The sequence below is a fragment of the Aythya marila genome (genome assembly GCF_965140915.1).
Source record: "Aythya marila genome assembly, chromosome: 1".
Taxonomy (NCBI): Eukaryota; Metazoa; Chordata; class Aves; order Anseriformes; family Anatidae; genus Aythya; species Aythya marila.
Genome location: NC_139042.1, coordinates 55347202 through 55373711, shown reverse-complemented (window position 1 = coordinate 55373711; position 26510 = coordinate 55347202). Strand labels below are relative to the sequence as shown.

Sequence of the window (26510 nt, the reverse complement as noted above, 5' to 3'; positions counted from 1 at the left end):
TTTTTTTACCTGCATTGCAACAAATTTGAGTTCCTAAATTCAGTGTTTCATCCAGTTTTATAATTCGTTAAGTAAATACCTCTTAGTGCTTTCTGTGGTGGATCAGTTTAGCAGGAATATAAAGCTAAGCTGTGATCTCTGACAGTGATTGATAATGTCATGTTTGGGGCAATTAGTTTTTACAAATCCCTTGCCTTTTAAATCAAGTTGTTTCTCCAAAAGATGATTAAAAACAATCAGAAATCACAGTTTCTCAGTGTCAATTACAGAAGTTTACATACTTGTGTGACAGATACCAGTACAGTAGATCTTACTATCCTGTAGCGATAAAATCAATCAATGTGGATGTGATTCACTGTACAACTAAGAAATGTATGGGGGGGAAAAAAGAGCTGTGATTTTTTTTTTTTTTTAAGGGAGTACATCATCAGTTCTGGAACTCATTTTTCCAAGTGGTTACTTCTGTCTGTAAGGGAGAAGGGAAGAAGTGCAGACAGTTGTCAGCTTCCAGCTCTCTCGTGGTTTGCCTGAGCTGATAACAGCATGCTGATAACATAAACAGTTGATTGAAGTAGATTTATGCAACGTGTTGTTTTTTTTTTTTTTTTTTTTTTCCCATGGCAGCATCATTTACTAAATTTCCCCTTGTTTTGAGCTGTTGCTTTTGGATTTTTTTGCTTTAAGCACTAAAAAGCACATATAGGTCAAGCAAAGAAATGTTTGCTAGTACGAACTCCGTGCTAGGCATTCTGGGAGAGTGCTTTCTTGCAGCAGATGAGGATTCTTTGTGGCTGGCAGCAGAAACTGCAGCAGTATCTTTGCAGTTTCCTTTCATCTTCGATTATGTTCTGAGGATCTTTGAAACACGGGAGCTGTTTCCCAGACCCTCTGGAATACCTTTTCATCTCTCTTGTGGAGTACGGCACATGCTGAAAGCCTCTTATCTCCTACAGCTGAGGTATCCCTTGCTTTTCATCGCCCTCTGATTTTTGTCTTCTGCGGCTGGATTTTTGGCAGTGTTTGGCTTAAACAAATAGGATTACATTTCAGTAGCTGATGGTTTCTAGTTGAGGAACATACTAAATGTCGGACGTAATGAAGACCGTACAAAGAAAAATTTCTGTGAAGCACAGGAAAATCATTCGAGCCGAGCAAGGGAAGAAGACATCCTGCAAATGCAATCAGGGCTGCTAGAAATGCAAAATTGGACAGATTTGGAATGGGTTGCACTACAAGCGTGGTTCTCTTTAAAGGCATCCGGACAGTTTTTGAGAGAAACTGTGGCTATATTTGCAAACTGCAAGGGGAAAACAATGCCCTTGAATATACAGCATTCAGCCTGCCAAATGAAGATTCAGGAATATTGGTTCATTCATCCCTGGTAAATATCAACTTGCTTCAGTAATATTTTTACCTGCTAATTAAAATCTAAACCAGAATCAGGATACCTTGTTTATTTAAATTGTTTATTTAGTATCTGCTGTGTGTGGACTAGCTATACCTTGCCTTGCTACTGTAGCATGTTAGTGCATGTATGTGACATGTATGCATGGAGCTGTAATGTCAGAGCTTAGGCTTCGTAGTTATTATATCACTTAAATTTGTATTAATAGCTCTAAAGGATCTGCAGTCCATAAACAAGCTTGTTACAGAAGGTTGTCTGCTGTTAGATCTCTTTAAGGTGCTCTTGGAATGTATTTGACACTTCAAATGAAGTACAGATGATTGTTATTTGGGAAAACTGAGGAATGCATTGTTGGGAAAACACTAACCCAGGATTTAAGGTTTATTTTTTTCAGATGGATCTGAATACTTTGTTTTTTCTTCCAGAAAGTATTCTGATTCCATTTGAGTTACCGAAATAGATGCAGGAGCATTCTAGAAGGAAAAAAATGGTTAAAGCAAGCAGTAACAGTTTCCTGAAGCTGTTTTGCTCGCAGAGGCTTTTTTAGGTGTTGCTTGATGCAAAGAAAACAGGTTTGAGTGAGCCTGTCTTCTTGTACCCCCCAGGTTAATGATGCATATGTGCGTCATGGATTGCATTTAGGCTTGAGGGGGTGGAATTGCGATAGCTAATGTGCACCACTTGCTTCAGAGCTGGGTGAATTAAGGATTTACATATTTATATTAAGTAATTTGGGGTTACTTGTTAGTTGCTTTGTCATGGACGAGATAGTTGGAACGAGAGGGGTGTGGTACATTGAAATATCTGGACGGATTTTGACAAGGGTGTAGTGCCTGCTGGCATGCCCCTGCTGTGCAATTGCAGTTCTGGAAAAGGAAAGCCTTCAGGAATTTCACAAAGCTCTGTTGCCTTTATGCTGGTCAGGTCTTTTCTTGCTGAATACAAATATGAGGAGAACATATGTGGATGTAGCTACCTGTGTGCATACACACACCAGGAAATTTGCAGGAAAGAATACATGTATAGAATACATACATGTGCGGATATACGTGTGCATGCATACATACACATTACTAAGTTTCCAGGAAAGCATCTGAACTTGCAGTATGCATGTTACATTTTGTGGTAGTATTGCATTTTATAAATTCTTAATATTGGTTGCTATTAAAAGTAAAATGGCTTCCTCTAGGTATTAGAAACCTTTTTACACTGTGAAACATCTTAAAGTCAGCCTCGTACAGATGCTTATTAGACTTTGGTTAAACTCTAGACCCTGAACACTTAATAACTTCTACAGTCCTTTGATTTTAAGACCCAGAGTCTTTACTGGCCTTACATGATACAAATAGATGAGCGAATAGAGAAATATTAAATATATATTACTGTAACTCAGAGGTTGGAGTGAAAATTATTTGAATTATATAACTTCATCTTTGTTTCATGTGGTATTTTTCCAGGAATAAGTCCTGTTTAATTTAGGTCTACAGAATAGGATTGCAAACTGGCAAGATCAAGCACAAAATATATTTAGACTTCCATCTGCAACTCAAGAGCCAGATCTGTCGATTTGGCTTTTTTTCTACTCTGAAAATTCTGAATGCTTTTGATTAACAATACTGTGTATTTATTTATTTATATTTTCCTGTATGGCTTTGTCACCCTGGTTTAACTGAAAGTATTGGATCAAGATATTTTTCTACCTGGAATAAATACTTGAAGGCTAGTACTGAAAATTATTACAATAGAGGGGGGTCAGAATGACTTCTTGCTCATTGTACCGGACTACTGTAGTCTATAAGGGCAAAAATTTGAGTTTACGAGGGAGAAACTGGCACTTCACTGACAGGTCACCAGCTGGTGTTGGCTGTGGCTTCTGGGGACTTTGAGGCTGGCATAGTGTTGCTACTGATCTACCCCTTAAGGGTGGAAAGCAGGATTCTCTGAAGCGGGGGAAGGATACTGCAATCTTGGCATTAGTGACAAGTTACTTTATGCTCATAAGCTCTAAATGTTTGTTTTCTTTTTTTTTTTTTTTTTCCTCTGCTGTTTGCTATTAAAAGCTAATTTGGCCAGTTCTTCCTCCTCTAAAGAGTGGTTTTCAGGAATAGAAATGGCCTCACTTCTCTCTAAGAAGCCATGCAAGGAGGTGAAGACAACAGGAATCCTCCTCCTTGAAGAGAACTTGGATGCCCAAGACAAAAAGAGAGCGGCAGTGCACGTCACCTTCCTGGCTTTTCCTTTATTTTGGTTGTTGCGACAGATGCGTGTGTGGGTGTATTGCTTCACCTATTTATTTGTTTGTCTGTGCTGTAGCATGTATTCTAGCCGCAGTTTCTGAACTCTGCCTCTTTGGCTGTTGCTGCTATCCTGAGGTATTTAGCTATTTTGGATCAAATATCTCCTGATTCACAGCTGTTGTCAAAACACCAGTGAATTTCAGGGAGTTCTTTAATAGAACACATTTGTTCTTCTGCAAAACCAGTGTTGAAAACCTGTGAAAATTTCCTGTGAACAGAAAGCACTCAGGAAGTATTTCTCCCAGGAGGAAAAAACTCCTGTTCTGCGAACAAATAAGGAGGCAGCAGTAGTTGACTCAGCATACACTGTATGGTTTTGTTTTTCCTATTTAACCTATAATCCAGAGGTCAGGAGGCTCTATCTGAACTCTTACTAAATTGAATTAATGTTTTCTCCTAAGCATGTCTGCTCTTTTGATTGCTTGAAGGAAATCAAAGATGAAATGAGGGCTGGGTGAGAATGTCCTTCTCAGGAAAGTAATTTATTTCTATTCATTTGATGTTATTCAAACCTGCAATGTAAATACTGTATCTTTGGTATAGGAACATTTTTAGCTTGTTGTATACACTTTAACTTGTTCTATAATACGGGGTTTATGGGATTTCTTAGGGTCTCCAGGTTCATTTAGGGATAAATCAATATTTTAATGAAAGATATAGTTTAAAGTGTTGTTAAAAATGGCATCAAAATTAGTGGAAATATGTTTTCCTCAGATGTCCTCTTGGGGTAAATTTGTTTGGGTAAATATTGAGAAAACATTCTAATTTTGCGTACTTTTACAGTGAGATGAGGAGTATAAGACTTCCAAGGAGCAGCTGAGGGAGCTGGGGCTCTTTAGTCCGGAAAAGAGGAGGCTGAGGGGAGACTTCATCACTCTCTACAACTACCGAAAAGAAGGTTGTCAGTCTTTTTCAGGTGACAAGTGCTAGAACACAAGGAGAGGGCCTCAAATTGCACCAGGGGAGGTTTAGAGTGGATATTTGGAAGAATTTCTTCTCGGGGTGATCTGCATTGGAATGGGCTGTCCGGGGAGATGGAGGAGTCCCCATCCCTGGAGGTATTTAAGAGATGAGGGGATGTGGCACTAAGGGACATACTTTAGTGATGGTACGCGGTAGGTCAGGTTGAGGGCTGGATTTGATGATCTAGAAGGTCTTTTCCAACCTAAATGATTCTGTGGTAAACAATTAAAAAAATAAAATAAACACCAACAAAAACAAGAACTGTGATTCTATACAGTTTCAAAATGCTAGCGTGTATGTTTGAAGTAATTTAGTTTTGATTTTCCTATTTTTTCAAATTCTGTTCTCAGCTTGATATTACATGTTACTTCTGTTGTGTTGAAGTATTTTCAGGTTAGACTTTTTTTTCCCATGACCTTTATTCTTACATTCAGATTGAATTTTATTTGTAATCATAGTATAACCAACAAATACCTAGGAGCAAAATGTTACTGTACTGTTTAGGGACTGAACTGCTGTTGCACATAGTGGACGAAGATGGAAAATAAGCAAGGGAAAATGGTGGCGTGGTGACTAGAAAACCAACAAGATTTAAAAAGTCAAAAATTAGCAGAACTCCAACTTCTTCAGTGCTTGAAGAGGCTAGTTGGCTGCACTAGCAGCACTGGTGGAGGAGATAGATAATTCTGAAGATAGAGCTGAAGAAGAGTGACTTTTTAAATATATATGTATCTGAAAAGTAAAATAAATAAAAAAGTTGCTTTTTTCTTTACTTGATTGAAGTGTTTTTTGCTCAATTCACTTTTTATTTCTCACTCAAGTTGGATGTTTCATTAAATATTATAAAATTGTAGTTAGTTAGCTGTATTTCAGGTAGTTTAGTAACTGGAGTGTGTGTAAGATGTAGCCTAATCATATGTCATTTTCTTTGACACCACGATGCGGAAAATATCCTTAATTTGAATAACTGATGTTTAATTTGTGCTTACAAAATTTCCAGGAAATGCAGGGCATTTTGAAAAAGTGTGAATCCAACTTTTAATAGGATAGATTTAGATATCTGCTGGAAACAGAACTACCAACCTTGTGTTTTAGTAACTGCAGTTTCTTGGTCCATGTAACCTGTTGACTTTTACATCAATGTCACTATTAGCGTTATCGAATTTTTGTGTGACTGCTCGTTCTGTGCTACTCATGAGTCATTTGGTTTTTAATAAACTGAGACAGCTTTGAGATATACCAAAGTCCGCATAGCAGAAGATTAATGACAGCACAGAGCCGTATCATTCTGGAAACGACTCCTCAGTAGCCGGTTGCAAATATTTTGACTTCAGAATAATATTAAATGAAGTAAATTTGATTAAAAAAAAAAAAAACAAAAAAAAAACTATTGATTTAATGTATGATGTCCTCAAAAAAGTCCAATAGAAACGAAGTAGAAATTTAGGAAGGGGAAGGATCTAGGAAGTCAGACTGCTGAGTAAGTGCAATATTTTTTTAATGTGCTTAAACAAACAGCTCATGCAGCAATTCTCTAATGGTGGGCAGGTAATTCGTGTGGCTTACTCTTAGATCACTCTCATAACTTGCTTGAACTTGCAACTGTATGAAAAGTGGCTTTTATCCATCAGCAACCAGAGCATTAGATCTCATTAGACCTCTTAATACGGAAGGAGCTGACAGGTCCAAGTACAGTATCCAGTTGTTCCATAGCTTTTTTTGTGTCACTTGGATGAGAGCATTTTCCATCTCCCTTCATCTTAATGCTTTGGGTAATAAAAACCTGGTATCTGTAAGTCAACCGAGAGTTGACTAGTAATTTTGGCTAAATCTCCTGATGGTTCTTGTAGAATTTTTAACTTTTAGATTTTCTTTTTGAAGAATAGTTGAATCCCCATCTCTAGTATCTCTCTACCCGCTCAGCAAGGGAAATTGGAGTACAAATTCACCAAGCACATCATTCCTGGAACAAATTAACGTCTTTCAGTTTATAGGCAAACCAACGTGCACTCTTACTGCTGCCCAAGTGCGTAGGTGAATTAGCAGTTGCCTCAAGGATCAAATAGCTCCTGGAAAAAGCCTTTGTAAGACTGATAACTATGCAGTGGGGAGACCGCTACATACCTTGGGCTTGCTTGGCGCAGAGCCATTTCTGTTTGAGAGGTGTTCTGACTTGAGGCTTTGACTCACTTCGGTTTGGTGTCTGTGCTGTCGCATTAGTTTCTGATAATTGCAAGCTACTGTCCAGGTAGGAAAAGAGCCATTTTCAGCCAAATACTGTTCTCACTCTCTGCCTGCTTGTACATGCCTTGTTATATGGAGATATTTCAAAGCAATAAGTTAAATCCCATAGCAGTGTTGCAGTTTTAACCTTGAAGTCTCCTATCCTGCCTAAATTTTACTTTTTTTCTTCTTCTTTCCTGTGGGGCCACAAGGAACAGTCAGGTTTTCCCTGAAAACAGGATTTCTACTTAGATGGCATGAAGTGAATCAGTCACCAGTGAGTCAGGCAAGTGCACCTGAAGTTGATACTTCATAGATGACAGTATGCAAAAGTATGACATGAACAAGACTTGTAATCAACGCAGTCTGCTTATGATAGAGATGTTCTTAGAGACATTCATATCGTAGAGAATGTGAAAAATAAAATATGAAGTATAGAATGTGAAGGTCAAAGGCAGCCTTGGCTGCAGAGACTGTGAAATGGTGGGGTTCGAGATCCTTAGGGCAGCAAGGAGGGTGGAGAGCAAGCTCACCAGTCTGGATTTCAGGAGCGCAGATTTTGGTCTCTTCATCGACATGCTTGGTAGAGTATTGTGAGATAGAGCCTTGGAGGGAAGAGGGCCCAAGAAGGCCAGTTAATTCAGTGATCACCTTCCAAACTCAGGAGCGATGTTATCCCAACAGAGAAAGTCCCTGAGCAGCCAGGGACCAAGTTAGGAAAACTAAAGCCCAGATGTGATTGAATCTGGCCACGGATGTTGGGAGCAACAAGAAAGGCTTCTGTAAGTAGGTCAGTGATAAAAAGAAGATTAGGGGAAATGTTGGCCCTCTGCTGAAGGAGACCTGCTTACCTGGAATATGGAGAAAGGTGAGATTCTTCTTGCAAAGAACTTCTTTTCCTACTTCTTTTCCTTAGCCTTCACCAGCAAGAGCTCTAGCTGCATAGCTCAAGCCCCAGAAGGCAAAGGCAGGGACTGGGAGAACGAAGAACTTCTTGCTGTAGGAGAGGATCTGATTTGAGATCACCTAAGGAACATGGAGGTGCACAAGTCCATGGGACCTGATGAGATGCATCTGAAGGTCCTGAGGGAACTGGCGGATACAGTTGCTGAGCCAATGCCCATGACATTTGAGATGTGGCAGTCTGGTGGAGTTCCCACTGACTGGAGGAGGGGAAACATGACCCCCGTTTTTAAAAAGAGAGAAAAGGGAGACCTGGGGAACTACAGGCTGCTCAGTCTCACCTCTGTGCCTTGTAGGCTTAAGGAACAGATCCTCCTGGAAACTGCTAAGGCACATGGACGATAAGGAGGTGATTGGTGGCAGCTAACGTGGCCTCCCTTGACCTGCTGGCACACTTCTTTTGATGCAGCCCAGGACACGGTTGGCTTTCTGGGCTGCAAGTGCACATTCCCTGCTTATGCTCAATTTTTTTTTGTCCACCGATACCTACAGATCCTCCTCCTTAGGGCTGCTCTCAGTCCATTCAACACCCAGCCTGGATTCATGCACTCATGAATTCATGGGACTGCTCCAGCCCAGGTGCGGGACCTTGCACGTGGCCTTGACCTTCACGAAGTTGGAACTAGATGATCCTTAGGGTCCTTTCCAACCTACACTGCCTGTTACTCTGTTCACTCAGAAGGAATGAGTCTTCTGAACTGATTTTTTTTGTTTTTGGTGACCTTTTCTCGTTCATCTGAATGCAATGTGCTCAGCAAGGAACTGCCAGGTGACCTGCGTGCTGTATTCCATTTGCTATCAACTAGCTGAGCTGTTCTCTTGAATTTCTGAAGATATTTTCCCAGAGCAAGCACCTATCTGTTGGTCACTTAAGAAACTTGGCAGCTTTCACATACATCTCGCTGCAAGACCGAATCTTCCACTGACACATGAAATGTTCTGCCTTTAATACAGCTGCAAGGCAGGGTGCCAAGTGGGGGAGAGCAGTGCTAGAGTATCTCTTACTGATACAGATGAGAGCCAGAGGTATTGGCTTTTAATAGTGCTTGTCATTCCGCTTAAGTGGGCCCATATTTTCCTATGAACTGATGTCTTGAAAAGAAAAAAACAAAAAACCTGCAGGAAAACAAAGCATAAAACCCCTCCAGCAGCCCATCCCTCTTCCCAGTTTTGAAGGTTATCTGTTAAGAGATGCTTTAAGCTGCAGGGGAATTTCAAGTGCCCTACAGGGGTAGAGGATATATAAGGAGTTCTAGTAAATGATGTCAAATTCTTCTATTTTCAAATGTACAGGATATCCAAAGTAAAGCTAAAGGAGGATTATTCCTTCCCCTTTTCCCCTTGGCCCTCTGTTGCTGCAAGTTAAGCAACAGTTAATTCCCTAGAACAGGTAACAGAGACAAGTTTGATGCCTGGTAGGTATCGTGAGTGCAGATACTGGCCGCTCACCAGAGATAATTAGAACTGGAATCAGGTCCCTTCCAAATGCACTGTTCCACATTGAGCTTAGTCATCTTGGTGCAGGTTGTACATGGGACTTGGAGCAAAAGAGGGACTCAGATTTTACTCCTTTCCTCCATCCAAGTTCAGAGGAAATTCTCACGTGCTGCCCGTTTTTTTCACTGCTGACTCTTCAGTTTGTGCTATTGCATGTTAGGAAGTCAGCTCTTGGTGGGAAAAGTGATTGAAGGAATAAACGGTGTATGTGGGGGCTTGGCTTTGGTGCAGCAAGTCTGCTGGATGAAACACTGAGATATGCTGGGAATACGGAGAACTTTCACCCACGTCATGTTGTAAGTACATAGGTAATTCCTCAAGGGAACATGAGGCAAGAAGGGGGCCAAATATTTGGCAAATGGAAGTAATAACCGTGAAAATTTCTTCAAGCCACTCTGTTTTTAAAGAGATGAAATGTATGGTTTCCATAATGATCTGAGTTATTTTTCAGGTAGGTCTCCACTTAGCTACTAATTTCCTGCAATTTTGGGAGTCATGCTGGAAATGCAGATAAATAAATTTTACACAGCAAGTGTTTTTTTTTTTTTTTTTTTCCCCACTTAAGTTGTTTTCCTGGAATCTGTTGATCCTTGCTTAGGTAGGTGACTGTCTCATAAAAATGAGTTATTGTATTTCGTGAGTTGCAGTTCCATGATTTGAACTACAGGTCATATAGCGAGGTGATAAATTTTGTGTCTGAAAATCCCGTTTTTAATCTTTTACTTTTGAATCGTAAGTTGGTTTGAGCGATTTTTTTGATATAGCTCTGTTAAAATGTAACCTTCTTTTGACTGTGGTGGCTAGGTAAGCAGTATCTCATCTTTATGGCTTGGTTTTTCTTTTTTCTTTTTTCTTTTTTTTTTTTTTTTTGGTGCATGTGTTTATTAAATCACTGAGGCAATCATGAAGTCCTCAGGAGGAAGTAAGTGTTGGAAACACATCTATTTTAGCAATTAGGGTCTGTTTCATGCAGGATGTAGCTCTGTAGGTACTGCTTTGTACTTGCATGTGTTAAGTAAAGCAACCTCCTCTGATAGCGTATGTGTTAGTGAAATACAGGCTAGAGATTACATCAACCATTTGGTAGAAAAAAAAAAAAAAGGTTATCTTTAAACTGATTCTATAAAAATGTTGGCCTCTTGGCTTTCTTCTTCTCCTTCCTCCTATTTTAAGAATAGGAAGAATGATGGGCAAAGAGAATCACGCTTAAACTGAATTCAAGTAACTCAGATCCATTCCAGAGGAGTACCTGAACAGAACAAAACAATTGTTGCAGCTCAAAAGTAGAAGTCATTGTTAAATCAACCAGAAGAGAAACTGCCTAAAGTGTATGATATTTTTAACTCTTTCTCAGCGAGCGTTCACAAGTGCTATGCGCACAACGAGGCTGTGCATTGCTGGTTTCAGTTAAGTATAATTGCAGCCCATCTCAATGAAACAAATTCCTGTTTGGCAGCTGCATCCTCAAGTAATGGTATAATTTAGTCTAAGCTGTTGTGCGCTTCCGTTTTCTGAAAACAAAAGGAGCTGGTGCAAAATAAAAGCCAAGTGTAGCTGAATGTTCTTGAACTATTGTCTACCTTGACTTGCACAGGAAGATCTGTTTTTGTAAATTTGACTGAACTGCTGGTTTCCTTCTCTTAACTCTTAATGAAGCTTCATAAAGTGGTGTTTTCTAGGGCATCTACGTGTTAGAAAGGCTGCTTGAAAAGTAAATGCATTGAACTCAATTGTTTTTTCCTAGAGAGAAAGACAGGAGCACAGTGAGTCATTATTATCTTGATTAAGAGTAGGTTCATTTTATTGTCTCTTTCTCTTTGCTCATTGCAAATGGACTTACACAGTGGATGGGATGGGCAAACTGTTGGTCAGATGCAGTTTCACAATTGCAGTAAGCCAAAATAAGGTTATCTGGGCAGGCGTGAGAGCAGGGAGACTCCCAGTGGAGAAGGGAAAGAGAAAGGAATATTAACATCTGAAGTTAGGCCTCAAGGGTAAGAAACCTGCTCCTGAAGATGTCTTCTTAAAAATACTAGCCAAAAAAGTGGGTATTTGAGCTTCTCCACAACTCAATCTGGTTTCTTCAGATTACGGTGAATTTCTCTCTACAAGAGGATAAGAAAAATTGATGTCAAGTCAGATTGACCATGTCTGTTAGACTGAAGTCAGATAACTAGCGCTGCAAAGAAGTGGAGCAGAGGTGAGAAGTGAATGAAGGTAGTGGCTTAGTTTCCCAAGCTGTCTAGTTGGTCCAGTGGACAGGGAGTCTGAATCAGGGTCCTGCTTCACTTGGAAATTGAGTTTTCTCTCAGCTGTCTTTTTGACAGGGAAATATAGCCACCAAGGTCTGCATTTGGAGGTCGTACGTAGTTCATCAATGTTAAAAAAAGAGGTAAAGAGAAAAACCAAAATACCTCTCTCAAAACCTGAAGAAAGCTGTTCATAGCACATTTTTTTTTTTATTTATTTTTTTTTTTTTCAGGAGAAATTTAGCATGCAATCATACGTTAAAAGTAGTAGTTGAGGGAGCTAGTGGAACCTTCAAAACTACCAAAATCATCAACTCAGTTGCATACCAATTTGCTTTGCACTACACTAAAGGGTTGTACAATGATGATCCTGATTAAAAATTATTGCCTCTTAGTTTGTGAGTGGGTATCTGCTAAATGGTGTCATTGAGCAGTGGTAAAGTGTGAGACCTCACTGGTTTACAAAAGCAGGATTGAAGCATGGTTTGAGTTTGTATTCCAGGAAAGGTGGAAGATACTGATAAGGGCTTGAATTTTTGAATTGGGGGGCCAGGAGATGCTTCTGAAAAGTCTTCACAAGACAGGGAGGACCCCTAGCCCAGTGTCTTGCATTGTCAAAAAATAAAATAATCACATGGAAGCCAAAGCCAGCAGGTGATGGCTGGCAATTCTTCATGGCTGGAGAGCTGAGGAAGTTGTAGGGAGCTTGGGGTCGGCCTCATCAACCAGTGATAGGACTAGAGGGAATGGCCTCAAGGTGCACCAGGGGAGGTTCAGGCTGGCAATGAGGAGCCATTTCTGCTCAGAAAGAGCAGCCAGGCACTGGGACGGGTTGCCCAGGGAGGTGGTGGAGTCACCGTCCCTGGGGATGCTCAAGGAGAGGTTGGACGTGGTGCTTGGGGACATGGCTCAGTGGGTGACACTGGTAGCGTGATGGCTGGACCAGATGAGCTTGGAGGTCTCTTCTAACCTTAATGATTCTGTGATTCTAAGTGACTTCAGTCAAGATGTATAGAGATGTTGTTGCTTTTGTCTTCTCAGTGTTTTCTTGGAGGGTGCTTGGTCATAGATGGGGAGGAGATGCTGGAGGGTCCCACAGAGGGAGGAATGAACCGGCAGAGGTAGAGAGTGTGACTTGAGCAAGTAGAGAGACTGAGGGAGACTGGTAGTTCACCTGAAGAACTGAGCACTTGAAAATTGAAGGTGTAAAGAGGAGTTTGTACCCTTCTTATTTTTGAGTTAGTGTCTTTAGAAGTTAGGTTTTTACTGTAAGACAACTTGATGTTAATGTAAATTCATAAAATGGATTTAGCACAAAGATAAAAAAGAACACTTCTCACCCTCTCCTTCCAACTGATTCATGAAATAAATTAAAAAGTTCAGTTTATCTGTTTGAGGCATTGGTCTGAGAGAAAGTACTTGATTAGTGAACAAGATTAGTACCTGAGTGATATCAATGTAAAAAATAAAAAGATCTTCTAAAGTACATATAAACAAATCCTTCTGAAGTACAGAAGATGTTTATATATCAAAACCTGACTAATTTTTATGATAACAATATTTCAAAATACCAAATCTTTTATAAGAGCTGTAAAAACTTGGCTGTTTTACGTGGCCACTTTAGAAACCCACATTCTCTTCTGTTTGATTCATAACCTTAAGGCATCGCAGTGGATCCACCTTTTCTTTTTTTTCCCCTCCTCTAGAGGAATACAACACGCTTAGGGGCTGGCCTTTGTCTGTCATGCATTCCCACCATGACAGATTTAGCAAACTGCAGCTGAGAAGTTAGACTAGTTTGTACTTTCTGCTGCTTGTGCTGGGAGAAAGCTATTGTTTTCACTGGATCCCTGGCATGTTAATTATTTTGATGCCAAAACCCATACAGTTTTGCAGTTCTTTGTATTTTCAACCAAAGAATGCAGGCAAGAACGATCAGAAGTCCTAAAAAAGACCTTGTTATAGAGTCTCCGCAGCAGCGCAAGGATGCAGGTGCTTGTGAAGCAGAAGGGGACAGTCCTGCTGTAGTAGTGATGGTAAGAATCATTTAAACAAGCTCTCTCTTCTCTCTAGTAACTCCAGTTCTGCCTGAAACTGCTTAATTTGATGCTAACGAGAAGCTCCAGCTCGCTTGCTTAGGTATATTTCAGATTTGGTTTTGGTTCTTTGTCTGTTCTCAGCCTTTTAAATTAATAAATTAATTTTGGCAGCCTTGGTTTACCAAGTCTTTAGTTCCCTCCAAGTGTGACTTTGGAATTTAGTTTTCATACCAGCTGCTTTGCAATGTCTGTCGTGTCCAGGGTAGTCTCATGAAGGGCGAAGACTTTACGCTTCAAAATCCATTCCAGCTCCTGTATGTTTTTTTTAACTGCTCCGTGTACCTTTCAGTTCAAATGTATTTAAACTGTCTAAAGACTGCATGTAATGGTTAAATTTTACTTAGATTTTCAAAGAACTGTCTAAATTCAGGTGTACTTATGTCAAAAGATCTATCTTTCAGTGTCTTCAATGCACGTTGTTTAGGGATTTAAAGTTTCACACTACCTTCCAGTGTGGGGAAAGGCGATGTTCCTGTATGTGAGGGAGGTGATCAAATAAAATCATTTTTTTTCCTGTTGCTACACACTAGTTCTGTTGGAGTGGCAATAGGACAGCAAGAGAACATAATCAGCAAGCTGTAATGAATCCACCAACTCGCTGCGGCTAGGACAATAAACCTTTTCAAGTAACAGAGGAGGGCTGTTAAACACGTATCAGTAGAAGGAACTACATAAATCATCCCTGTTTCATGTAGCAATATCTCATCCTTAATTGCTGAGTAAAAGGAGGAAGGTCTCCTCTTCTTTGTCCGGCTGTGGTTGAAGTTAGCGGGGGCTGTGATCCTCACGCAGTGCCTCCCCCAGCCCCACTGGAATTCCTTGCTATGCATTTAAGACTCAAACAAAAAAAAAATTGGCATACGTACTAATACACATCTGGGGCTTTATGGGAATTGTTGCTGTACATAACTGGGAGCTTACATGTGTGTTAGCGAGACAGATTTTTCTCTTTCTTTACATTGTTTTCTTTAGTTTCGCTCTGTTCAGAGCAATTGTTAGTGAAACGTGTTTTTTTCTCTATGGGTGTGTTCTCATTTCTGGTCCAGATTTTCATCAGTACAATATGAGCTAATCTTGTGTGTGCTTTCCTGCCTCTGGAATGTTTAACTTTATTTAGAACTGTTTTTATTCCCCCATGAATACTCTTGAGAGGATATTTAGTGTTTCTGCAGATACTTACAGTACTGCAGTCGATCACTATGTGCTTTAAGGGGGGGGGGAAAGTATAAAAGGTCGCTGCATTTACTTATAACCATTTATGAAGTATGTCCTTTTAATTTTCTAGGAACTACTAGGTTTTAATATTCAGGGGTTGATACACCACCAGTGTTTCCCCTCCTGTTTGATATTTTTAGATAAAGTGGTTGCGTTTACAACAGAGGTCAATATTTTAAGGGAGAACATTTAGGTCCCACATAGGTGTCACAAAAATGTCCTTGCCTTCCTTTCAGTTGCTAATCTTGTCTTAATCTGTTACATATATAGACAAGTGTATATATGGCATATAATTAGAGAATGCAGGATGTCCATTTTTGCTTTTTTTGGAGGAAAACTAGATGAAACAGTGCAAGGAGACTTTGCAGTGTGTGAACTGCTAGACAGAAAGCAAAAAGTAGGGCTGTGTGTTTCATTCAACAATAGTGTTTGGGTCCATTTTGGTTGCATTGGGCTGGGATGGTGCACTAGATTTTTACTTCCATAGTATTTTTGTGCTCGCATGGAGGTATAGTAAAGTAACAAGTAAGGCCGATACCTTGCTAACTGGTGTTGCAAAACGTAAACAGCAGAATTTCAAGTTTCTAAGCTAGAAAACAATAGAATTGTACTAGATCACTTTTGGAGAGTCCCTTTTGGAACAGGGCTTCTGGTTTACTCTAGGAATACTTCGTGTTGGCTGCAGCCTAAAACATTCTTTCAGGTGTAGCTGCATTTCTCTTGTTTGGGTGATCATGATGTGATTTACATAACACAAATTTTTTGAGTAGTCTTTATAATGGTTGGACAGAATCAGCTGGTTTTTTTTTTTTGGTTTGTTTTTTTGTTTTTTTTTTTTTTCAATACGTATCCAAGTCTAGTAAACGCAGTTTACAAAGAGTCTGCCAGAATACTTAGGAAACGAAATATTTAGGGCTATGAGCACTATGTGATATTGAAACTATGCTGTTTGATTGAGTGCTGTGCCTGAATTAAATTATTCTGCTTATAGTAGGATGCTAAAGAGAATAAATTTTGCATAATCGTCGTTAAAGTCAGAGAAGATCGCCATGTTGTTTTTTTTGTTTGTTTGATCATCTGCATAAAACAGGCTGTCAAATTTCCCAAGTGAATTCCTGTTTGAAATAAAGTCTAACTCTCTAAATCAAGGTTAGTGGTTCACCTCCTTTATTTTTGTTACTGTGGGGGGGAAAAAATCCAAGCGGTGGTTCACCTCAACAGAGCTTTCAGGGGGCTAACTGCTTTTTTGATAAAGACACAGATACTTGTCTGAATTGTCTCGTTTCAACATTGAGCCATAGTGTGCTTGCTACTTGGAAACTGTGGTGTTAAAAGTTTTATTTTCATTTCCCTGTATAATGTTAGTCCCCTTGACAAGCCACTTGGTAGGTCAAACTTCTGTAACAGAAGTAAACTGTGTTCATAAAATCTTCTAAACTTAATAAATAAATAAATAAATAAATAAATGGATTATTTTCCATGTTGAGAAATGGAGAATAACTTTTAAGAGACGGGAGCAAAGTAAAACTGAAGTACTTAAAAATATTAAAATGCATACCCCTGGGCAACCTGCTGTAGGTGTCCTGGCTTGAGCAGGGGGTTGGAGCCTCCAAGGTCTTTTCCACCCTCAGCCATCCTGTGATCCTGTAGGTATCATTCTGCTGTCTTGCATAATTTTCGACACCAAGATGAGTTAAGTTGGGCTTCTATGAGAAGTGTGTAGAAAACAGAAGTCTGACAGATTTTAACCCAGTCTTATTCCCTGGTTAGGTGGTGCCCTGAAGCCTCCCTTGGGATGAACGACTCTTGTGGTGGCTGTTGTGCAGGTCACCAAATTAGCACACGTGCTGTCCAGTTGCACTCTGGCAGTTGTTTGAAGTTAGCAGCTGCTTTCAAACCAGATGATGTCTCTGGGAGGCTGGAGCATCCAGAGGGCATCTTTCTGCTTGGAAATAGATTTGAAGCATAAAAGTGAGTTCTTCTGTCTAATAGAGCACTGCCCACGCCTGTTCCTGTTGTCAGAAGCTTCTGTGCTGGTGGGAGAACTTACCAGGATGCAGCGTGCTTGCTTTGTGGCCGAACATAAAGCAAATTGCAGAAGAGGCTAGAAATCAAATAACTGGAACTACATCAGTGTTAGAAACCTGATGTAAATATTGGCAATTCAGAAGGTCTTGACAAAATGTTTGAGCTCTGAAAAGCGTTCTTGTGTTTAAATGGATCTTGATTGTCAGCTAAGTACTTCTTGTAAATAAAAGCACAATGCTTTGTAATTTAGGCTGTGTTCATTGAGTGTTGGAACTTCTTTCTGGTACAGCCCCCTTAAGTCTTGGGTAAACAATAGAACAAGATTTTTTCAGGCTTTCTGGTTAAACTGAAAAAATAGAAACATAATTCCTGTTCTTTAAAGAAACACGGTACAAAAAAAAGCCTGGATAACCATTTTTTCCTTGCGTGGGTGATTCTTTCTAGCCCTGGTCTGTTTATGTAAGCATGAGAACCGGTGACTTAAAGAATGCATTTCATTCTTTCAGGTCCCAGAGGCATAAAAACTTTGAATTTGTCAATGAAAACATATTGTTCCTTAACTATATGCATAGTGGTAATGCGGTCTTCACATACAGCCACAAAAGCTTATTCCCTCCCACTGCCCCGAAGTTCAAGGCACAAAATCAACCATACGTAAGAAAGGGGATAATGTGTGATATGATATTTAAGAACAAGCTCTGTGATAAAATGTATTGGAAAAGTTAGGCTTAAAGTTGATAAATCTGAGTAATTTATTATTTCTCTTTATGGGGACTTGTTACTAAGCTTGTGCAGGAGTATATGCTAAATATGGTTTTTATAAGGCAAATAAGGTTTTATAATTATGTTTCATGGCATGAGGCTAACTAATCCCCACTTATGAAAAACTTGATCATCCCTTCTTTTGTGGGAAGGTGAGTGGTTGAGTTTTGTAGGAAGGTGATCTTAATGCTCCTGCTTTTTATCTGATCTCTTTTGACACTACTTGTCCCAATACATAAATGACATTCTAGCAGATCTAACCAGTTACCATGTGGGCGTCAGGACTGCTGTTCTCAAATGCTTCTCGTTTCTGATGAATTTCCTTGCCTATAACACGCTGCCAAAATCTAAGTGGTACAGCAGGTACTTCCTCTGTTTTGCTTTCCTACGAACACGGCAGTGGCTAGGTCAACTGCTGAGCTCCGTGAAACCCCGTGCTCTTAGCATTTTCTTAGATGACTAAGATAAAAATATAATTTCTTCAAATTCATAGGAAAAATTAGGTCTTGTCTGAGAGATTGGCTTTTGTACCTGTAAGCTTGGTTATGCAGTCTTGACCAAGCTGAGTTTTATCTGTGTCAGCTGCTTCATAAATCATATTCAATAACACTGTATGTACATAGTGCTTTCTTTTTTAAAATATATATTACATGCAATAATACACCGGAAAAATCTTTTTTTCTGAAAAAGAGCTTGAGAGAGAATCTGCTTCCTTGTGATGTTGTAGGGCTGGCTAAATGCCAAGGCAGTGTGCTGTTTATTGTTTTCTTTTTCATATCTGGTTTAAACTGATAAAACATCCTCTTCCTTTTGAATCTGACAAGTGACAAAGAAAGAATTGGGTAACGCTTGGGAAAAACGAGGAGAAGGAAAATCTTCAAGAGTCCTTACAGAAAGGATATTGCTGTAAATCGGGTACTTCACTGATTAAATAAGAAGATGGTGTGGCTTTCTGGTCCTGTTAGCTATACCTGTGTCCCACAGAGTTAGGGGAGAGATGCATGTTTGGGGCATCAGCTCCAGAGAGCTTTGGATTCTTCTAAGCTTCTAGTAAAGTGGAAACTTAGCTTTGCTCACATTATGCTTACATGTAGTAAACATGACTAAAACCAACTTGCTTTTAAGGATCTTTATCAGCTTTAGGTTGTGGTGGACCCGTTTTGTGCCTATAGGGTATAGTCATGAATTTGCAACAAACTGGATGCCTTTAGGAGCTGAAGTATGTGCTTTTGGTTTTTGAATCAGCATGCTACAGAAGTGATAGTGTGTGTGTGTGTACATGAAATAATTTTAGTTGTTTTTAAAAGTAATCAGAATCAAGAGAGGAAAAGGATAAAATGAGCCAGAGCTAGCTTTCTTCGTCTTCCCCTATCACCTTCCCAAGAGCATGAGCAGGAACGTGGATGTGGTTTCTCAGCACCAGGGAGAAAAAGCAAGAGAAGCCGATCATGGGCAGCTCCACATGAAAACCCATTGCCGAGTTGAGGTGACAAGCTTTCCCTTGCTGTCAACTGGATTTGATGCCATGATCCGTTTGCTTGCGAGTTCAGATAGTACATGTAGATGACCTGATATGGTGAGCTTTGTGATGGTATTGGCCATGGTTGGTTCTTCTTTCCTTTACAAAAGCCTCTCAACTTGCATTTTAAGAATATTAAAATATTTGTCTTGAGTTACCTTTTTGTTTTTTTTAAGGATACTTTTAAAATTGTGACTTGCACTGAAACGAAGTACCAGAATTCAAACTGCCCCTTCAGCAGCATTTAGTTAGGACAGAGTTTTATGCACTGGTTTGATGTGAAGCTGCCCCGCTTCTGAAATGGTTCCAGCAGCTCCTGCCCGCTGGCACCAGCGGTCGTGCCGCCGGCTGAGCAGCCTTCCGCAGAGCCAGTCTGCCCGAGAGCTGGCTGCTTGGGAAGAGCCCTCTAAAGCCAGCTCGGCTCCTAATTTGGCTCAAAAATGTGACTTCAGTTGGCTGGTACCAGTGTGAGAAGCCTCAGGAATGTGCCACGGGAGAGAGGGTCATTTTGGTGGCAGCCCTCCTTTCGATTAATTGAAGCCAGTTGTGAATCCAAAGCTTCAGCTAACCAAAAAGATTTACCGTATACATGGCTAAAGTGCTCTTTTATCCCCTATACGTTGCTTGGACCCTATTTAATTTGGATTATTTACTTTTGCTTCTCCTAAAGGCTGGTCAGCCTGGAAGAGATGCTCAGCCTGCCAATGCAGCATATTAAGTATCATTTTTCATGAGAAACCCTTCAGAAGGAGCAGTAACATCGCCAAGACCGACATGGCCACAGCACTCTAGCAGCATCTAAACCTTTTAATAGTGCGCTGAGCTCAGGCTCGGTGACTGACAGGCGGGCACCTTGCTTGCCTGGGCAGGTGGAGACCTCGTACCCTCAGTGGAAGTGGGAGGCAAGTGAGCAGAGGGTGTCTTGGCTTCTGAATGCTGGTTTCGTGTACTTCATTTGAATTTGAAAGCTTCTTCACGCTCTGAAACTTGTCACGATACTTAGAAGATAGTAATATGTCACATCAAAAGCCCTGAAAACAAAGTCTTTGTCCTGAATACAGTTCATTTCATAAAGAAATCCCAGTTTCAAGATAATGTAATGTTTCTGAGACATACAAAAATGTTTCAGCTCAGTTTTTTAGTTTGATCTGCCTTACATTGCCTAGATACAGATAAAGCTTTACCAGCAGCTGTTACTGTATAGTTTTTCTCTATTTTTATCGTGTAACACAAAATTACTTATATTTACAAACTAATTTATATTCTCAAGTATTTAAAGTTGTTATAAGTTTAACCAGTGACAATATAGAGGCCTGTCTTCTACTGGATTTCTGCCCTTTCTGCTTTTCGATTTGCTCAAAGCAGACAAAATTTGGAGTCGTTGGAGAAAGAAAAAAATGTGACAAAAGTCTCTGTTGCTTGAGGATTCGTGTTCAAAAAAATAAAGGTTTTGGCATTCTTCATCGCTCTATAAATCTCTTTTGCTATGTGCCCATTGAACAGGATGCTTGGTGAGGTGAATGAAGGTTTTTCACTGGTTGTGCACAGCCAGCTCTAACGCTCTGTTGTGTAGTGCTTTAAACGTTGAATAGCGCGTAGTATCTGAAGAAAGCTACACATTCAGTTAAGGGGAAGAAAAATGGCCTATGGGAATTCTGAAAAAAATAGAGAGAAGCAGGAATGTGAATTAGCCTATCCTTATTGCAGGTTTTTCCTGAATTAAAACAAAGCTCAAAGCTAAGACTGTGTTTTAATCCCTGCTGAACCCAGATCAGAGATCTCTGGGCAGCATTAAGCAAAGGTAATTACTAAAGAGATTAGCAGGGTTTTTTTTTTTCCTGTTTATGCTGTAAATATATAAATGTTTGTTCTGATAAGCTCTGCCTTAGTGTGTTTTGTGAAATAGTTTTGTTTCTTCTTTCTGATGCAAATAGTGTGCTTGTCTGCGTAAATGTCAGTTGTGCTTATCCATACGGTATATGGCATACCATAATATGGCGTGACTTGAAGTTTACGTTTCCAATATTGTCATTTTTTGGTGAAGATGAAATCTCATTCTGCCAACATTTTAAAGAGTTACTTCTTAGAGTGGCCAACAGTTATATTTTTTCCTCAGTATACCTGAATTTCTTTCTTTTCTCTCTTCTCTTCTAGGCAAAACCAAAGCTCATAGAACCAATAGACTACGAAAATGTCATCGTTCAGAGGAAAACACAGATTTTGAATGATGCCTTACGTGAAATGCTACTGTTCCCTTATGATGACTTTCAGGTAATTTAATAACTGCCTCTCCCTTTCCCCCCCTCCCTTTTTTAAAACCAGATTTTTAGCAGTAGTTTTTAAATAATAAAGGAATGACACTCATAACTCTCTCTAGCTTAAATAAATAAAATTGTCATTAGTCCCTTTACATTGCTCAATCTATTCTGTCAGGCTACAGTAGAAGAAATATCACAGCTTCTTCATCTGTTCAGATTATAAAGTCTACTTCTGCAACTCAGCAATTTTACTGCCATTTGAAGTAGGTGATCAGTCATTTTTAGATATTTTCACCCCTTTCAAGGAGCAGGAAATCATGTGATGTCTGTTCAAAAAAAAAAAGGATCTGCTTTTTGTCATGTTTTAATTTTTAAATTGACTTTTTGTTTTCCTCTTTAGCAGTAAAGGGCATGCATGAATCTTAGAATCTGTTCAAATGAAAGCTGTGATTCTCAGCTGTATGTCACTAGACAAAACTGGATTTTAGCAAAATACCCCTTGCATAAAGGGCTCTGACTTAAGACAGACTGAAATGAAATTTGTGCTCATCTTAATATATTTCTGCAGAACTCCTGTATTTACCTAAATACATAGCGTATTTGAATACTCTTTTTTTGTGTCTCGTTCTAGATCCAGTTAGAGTAGCCACAAACATCTTTGAGACTGTAACTGGTGTAAAATAGTAAGGAACGTCTCTCACGCATGCCTGCAGTCAGTGTCTACCTGTTTTTAAAATTATGCAGGCATCTAAATTAACTACTTCTAGAGACTGTGTTACAGTTGAATACCTTAGAGTTGTTTTCTAAAATCCGACCTGAATAGCTGAGTATTTTATTCAGCCAAGTAGTTGAAGCTAAGCTTGTGGTTGTCATGGTGAAAGTTTGTGATGAGTTGGTGTATTTCTACACAAGGGCATATAAAGTTCCATAAATTACACAGACTTTTTAAGTGATTCTGTAGCCTATGAAACTATTTACCTGAGTGCAGCTGGACTCTGCTTTTAATATAGTCTGTGTACTTCATTATTACTCGTGCTTTACTTGTAGCCTGCCTATTCAGAGATAAAAATGTTGTTTTTAGCAAACTATAGGTATTCAGAGAATTGCTTGGCCTTCATGTATCCTCAACCATGTGTGTAAGTTTGGACTGTAAGTAAGACTTATTATGAAAGGAAATCATACTGTCTGTGAACATTTTGAATACTAGTATATCTACTAGACCACTCATGATGATGCCCTATAACCGGGTGTTGGTTTGGGAACTGAAAAGTGGAAGTAGGCTGGAGCCCCTTCTGCAGTGTGGCTCTCCATTGTAGCCGATCAAGAGGAATCAATAACATTTCTGCTAAGCATGCTCTCATGTAGTTGACTAGAGAGCTCAATTACCAGGGGTCATTCTGGTAACCAACTCCTAATTACCAATAGAGATGAAAGAAGCCTATCAAGAACACTCAAACAAAATGCCTGAGGATAATCTGTGGGATGTCTGAAGAGTTTAAGTGCTGTTTCAACTGGCCTATTCTGCAATTCTTAACTTCAGGCTTGTATGATTGAAGCTTGCCTGTGGTCCTCAATCTGCTCCTTTAAAGGGCATGACCGAATTTTATTCACAAACTAATGTCTCTCATTATGCTTCTGTTTGGGTCCTGTGGTCAGGTATTTATCAGGGCTGTCACTGAAATGTGTATTACATAGAATAATTTCTTTTAGGTAAAATTACCTAAAATGATGCCTAAAGTCAGATTTCTTGTTTCTTTATCCCTCAGAAGTATAATAATCTGAACACATCTTCTAGGTTTCCCCTATAAAGTTTTTGGCAGTCTCATTTTGCACTTGTTACATATGAAGACTGGTTTATACTGTCAGATTTTATTATTTTTCTGTCAAATATTTCCTCCTAAGATGTGCTGACTCAAACTGTTTCTCTGAACATTTTTATTGCACGTTTGACTCTCCAATAACAGTTTGAGCAATCTAGGCTGTTTTCAACAATACATGATGAATTTAAATCTATCAATCGATACATTAAGAAATTACTGTCAGAACAGAAACTTCTTATATGCTTATTTATGCTTTAGCAATTTACACCTTTTAACCCTGTGCAGGTTACCATAATCATATTTACACTTTTGAAACCTTTAATCTTGTTATGGTTGCCAATATAATTGTAATCATTGAACTGAAGGCATGTTTCCTGCATTTGCCATTCTACTTCAACTATTTTCTACTTCCTCTTTCCTGACTCGTTGCTGTTACACAATGCATGGGCAGCTCTTGGTAAGCCTCAACTCAAATGCCTGATGTTGCCCTCGCCCCTATAAGATGAATTCAATACAATGAGTTACAGTATTTAGAACTGCCTCAATGTGTGTTTTGAACAGCTTATAGGTGGAAGCTCCTACCATTGTTTAAAAACCTGTTCAAGCCATTTCCTCTTACAACATTCTGATCTTATTTTTGCAAAGTTTTTTCCTCGTGCTTAGGTTAAACTGATTACAATCTAATAACCACTTGCCTAAAAAGGAAGCCAAGCCCTAATAATTTCTGAGACACTGAGTAAGGTTGTTTTGTTACCAGCATTGCCCTAAAACTAGCACTTAAAAAGGCACAGAAAATCTCTCCTAATACTCTGCAGCAGCTGGATACCACTTCTGCAGCTTTTAGTAGAGTACAGAAGTCATGTTTCCTGGAGGTGGATTGATAACACTGTTGAATTTGTGTTAAAGTGGAGATTATTGGGGGAGAAATTAGAGACGAGTGTTCATGCTTAATTTCTATAACATTTTTTCATTTAATGCCTTTAGTTAACCAAAATATAATTTAATAGACGTTTTCCATACAGTTCATAACAACAACTTGCCCTTTAACTGCTGCTAGGATTTCGTAACAAATAATGATTGGATAAGATATTTTTGTACCTTTTTCTCTTTTTTTTGGTTGCTAGCTACAGGTTTCAAATGTGTTTGGTATATGTGCAACTGATGTTAACTTATGTTAACTATGTTCACGTTGCTATTTTGATTCTTATTGCCAATTTATTAAGTAATTACCTTATTGTTAGTTCTCCTCAAGTAAATTACAGAATAGTTTTCTACCTATCAGTTATCTGGGCATTATAACAGAGTCGACCTGCCTTGATTCTAGCAGCTTCTAGTTGCATTGTCTTTGAGTTTTGGTTAAGAGTTTTCCTGCCACATTGTAAGACTCGCTTAATATCTAGTTCTGAATTCATTGCCAGTACCACATTCAGTTTTTGAACTCTTACCACATCAGAGATGTTAGGTAGTAAAGGAGATCTGATGAGAACTTCAAGTCTGTATTGGAAACCAGAAAGCTTGCACAGTGGCAGGCTTCTTTGGACCATGTATTGCTTGCTCTTCTGTCTTTCTCCCAGTGAAAGTTATTCCCCTAGTGAGGAAGAAAAAAGGGGATGGGGGTGGTGAAACCAAAACCAGTAATTCACCTGTTTGTGTTCAGCTGTGACTGTTCTCCAAACACAGATAGAAATAGCTCTTACCTCCCCCCCAGCTACTCAGCTACTGCCAAAGAAATATGTGAGCACGGATGGAGCAGAAAATGCTCTGCTTTGGGAAAACTGACAAAGGTTCAAAGATTGGTCTTCAGCCAATTGATCTAGTTACATGAAACTTTCCAGTATTACACTTAAATGCATTTGCCATCATCCTAAATTTGGTTGGCTGAGGTTATGAATCCTGTTTTTTCGTTCCTATTTTACATACATACATATTTGTGTGTGTGTATGTGAATATATATATGGTAGCAGCTCATTTACTTTTCAGAAAAGTGATTTTTTTTTTTGTCTTGCTTCATGTTGATCTTTCTATTCAAATTAGGATTGTAATTTTTTAAAAAACTTTTTGAGTTTCTACATTTCCCTAGTGTTATCATATTCAAACAACAGCAAGCTTTGCTTTTCCTCTGGTTTCTAAAAGACCTCTTCATCAGCAACTTTCTCTCCACATATTGTGTCATTTTTAACTTACCATTTCAAGATCGTTCCAGTTGCTTTTCACAAGCTCAAGTTCTGAGTTTTCTGCATTGGAATCCCCAATCAGGTTTCTCCCTAACTTGTTCTCATCAACCTTGTGGTACCTTTGTGCTTTGCACACTGTTAATTTCTAGCTACTTTTTGTTTAATTTTCACTGTGGCCTCCATATAATGTGTTTGTTGTATTAAGATGATAGAGCCACTTCTCCCCCTCCTTGGAAATTTGCCTATTCATCTCTTACTAATCTCAGTTGCATTGCTGTCAGTCACTCAGTCACCCTTCTAGATACTTGCCTCCCAGCAAGAGTCTATTGCAGGTCCATTGGGTACTCTTATATTGAATTTTGTGCCTTTTCATGGCTTATTATGTTAATCCAAGTCACTTGCATTTCACTAAATTAGTAAATAATGAAATAGTTTCTTGACTAAGTAGCATTAGTTTAAAATAGACTACCTCCAGGAATCACATTGACAGCTCAATAATTATGGATTTGGTGATGCTTAACTGCATGGTAGGTAATTAAAAGAAACCTTAACCCAAAACTGTTACTAGTGATTACTTTGCAATAAGACACCTTATACCTAAACATTTTTGTTTCAAAATATGCACCTTCCGAGTACAATCTCCATTCTTTCAGTAAAGATTTATCTCAATACAGAATAAGTTTACTTGCAGGAAGTCCAACATGGGTACATTCCTACTCAATGATGGCATTACAAAGTCATTGTTATTTTTGAAGGCGTTTTGGAGCCTAGTTTAGCTGTTGTTTCACCTTTGTTCCCTTTGGGTTTGAGTCATGTGGATTTAGAACACTTTCACGTAGAGCTCTTGACTTTTAGTTAATACGAGTTAAGTAGCTCTGGAAATAGGTATCATGCCAGCTTTACAGAAATAGAAGTAAGCCTAGGATTCTAATGGAAGGCATGTCTTGAGTAGAAGGAACAAGCAAAAAAAATTTATCATATTTAAGTAGAGTCTGCATTTTAGAGAGAGCACAAACTGGTCAAAACATAATAATTATT

General features: G+C 39.1%; 1 protein-coding gene across 7 annotated transcripts in view; it reads left to right on the top strand.

Moving 5' to 3' along the window:
- The window catches only part of DOCK9 (dedicator of cytokinesis 9), a 126306-nt gene that overhangs the window by 14593 nt on the left and 85203 nt on the right, over window positions 1-26510 (top strand). For 4 of the 7 annotated variants that reach the window (XM_082767092.1, XM_082767090.1, XM_082767094.1 and 1 more), the window contains exons 1-2: window positions 13373-13633; window positions 21375-21491. In XM_082767092.1, coding sequence (XP_082623218.1) covers window positions 13517-13633; window positions 21375-21491 — 234 coding nt within the window. In that variant the 5' untranslated portion in view covers window positions 13373-13516. Of the gene's footprint in view, window positions 1-854; window positions 1382-13372; window positions 13634-21374; window positions 21492-26510 lie in introns of those variants that run through there. The other 3 variants (XM_082767095.1, XM_082767096.1, XM_082767091.1) reach the window with 3 other exon arrangements.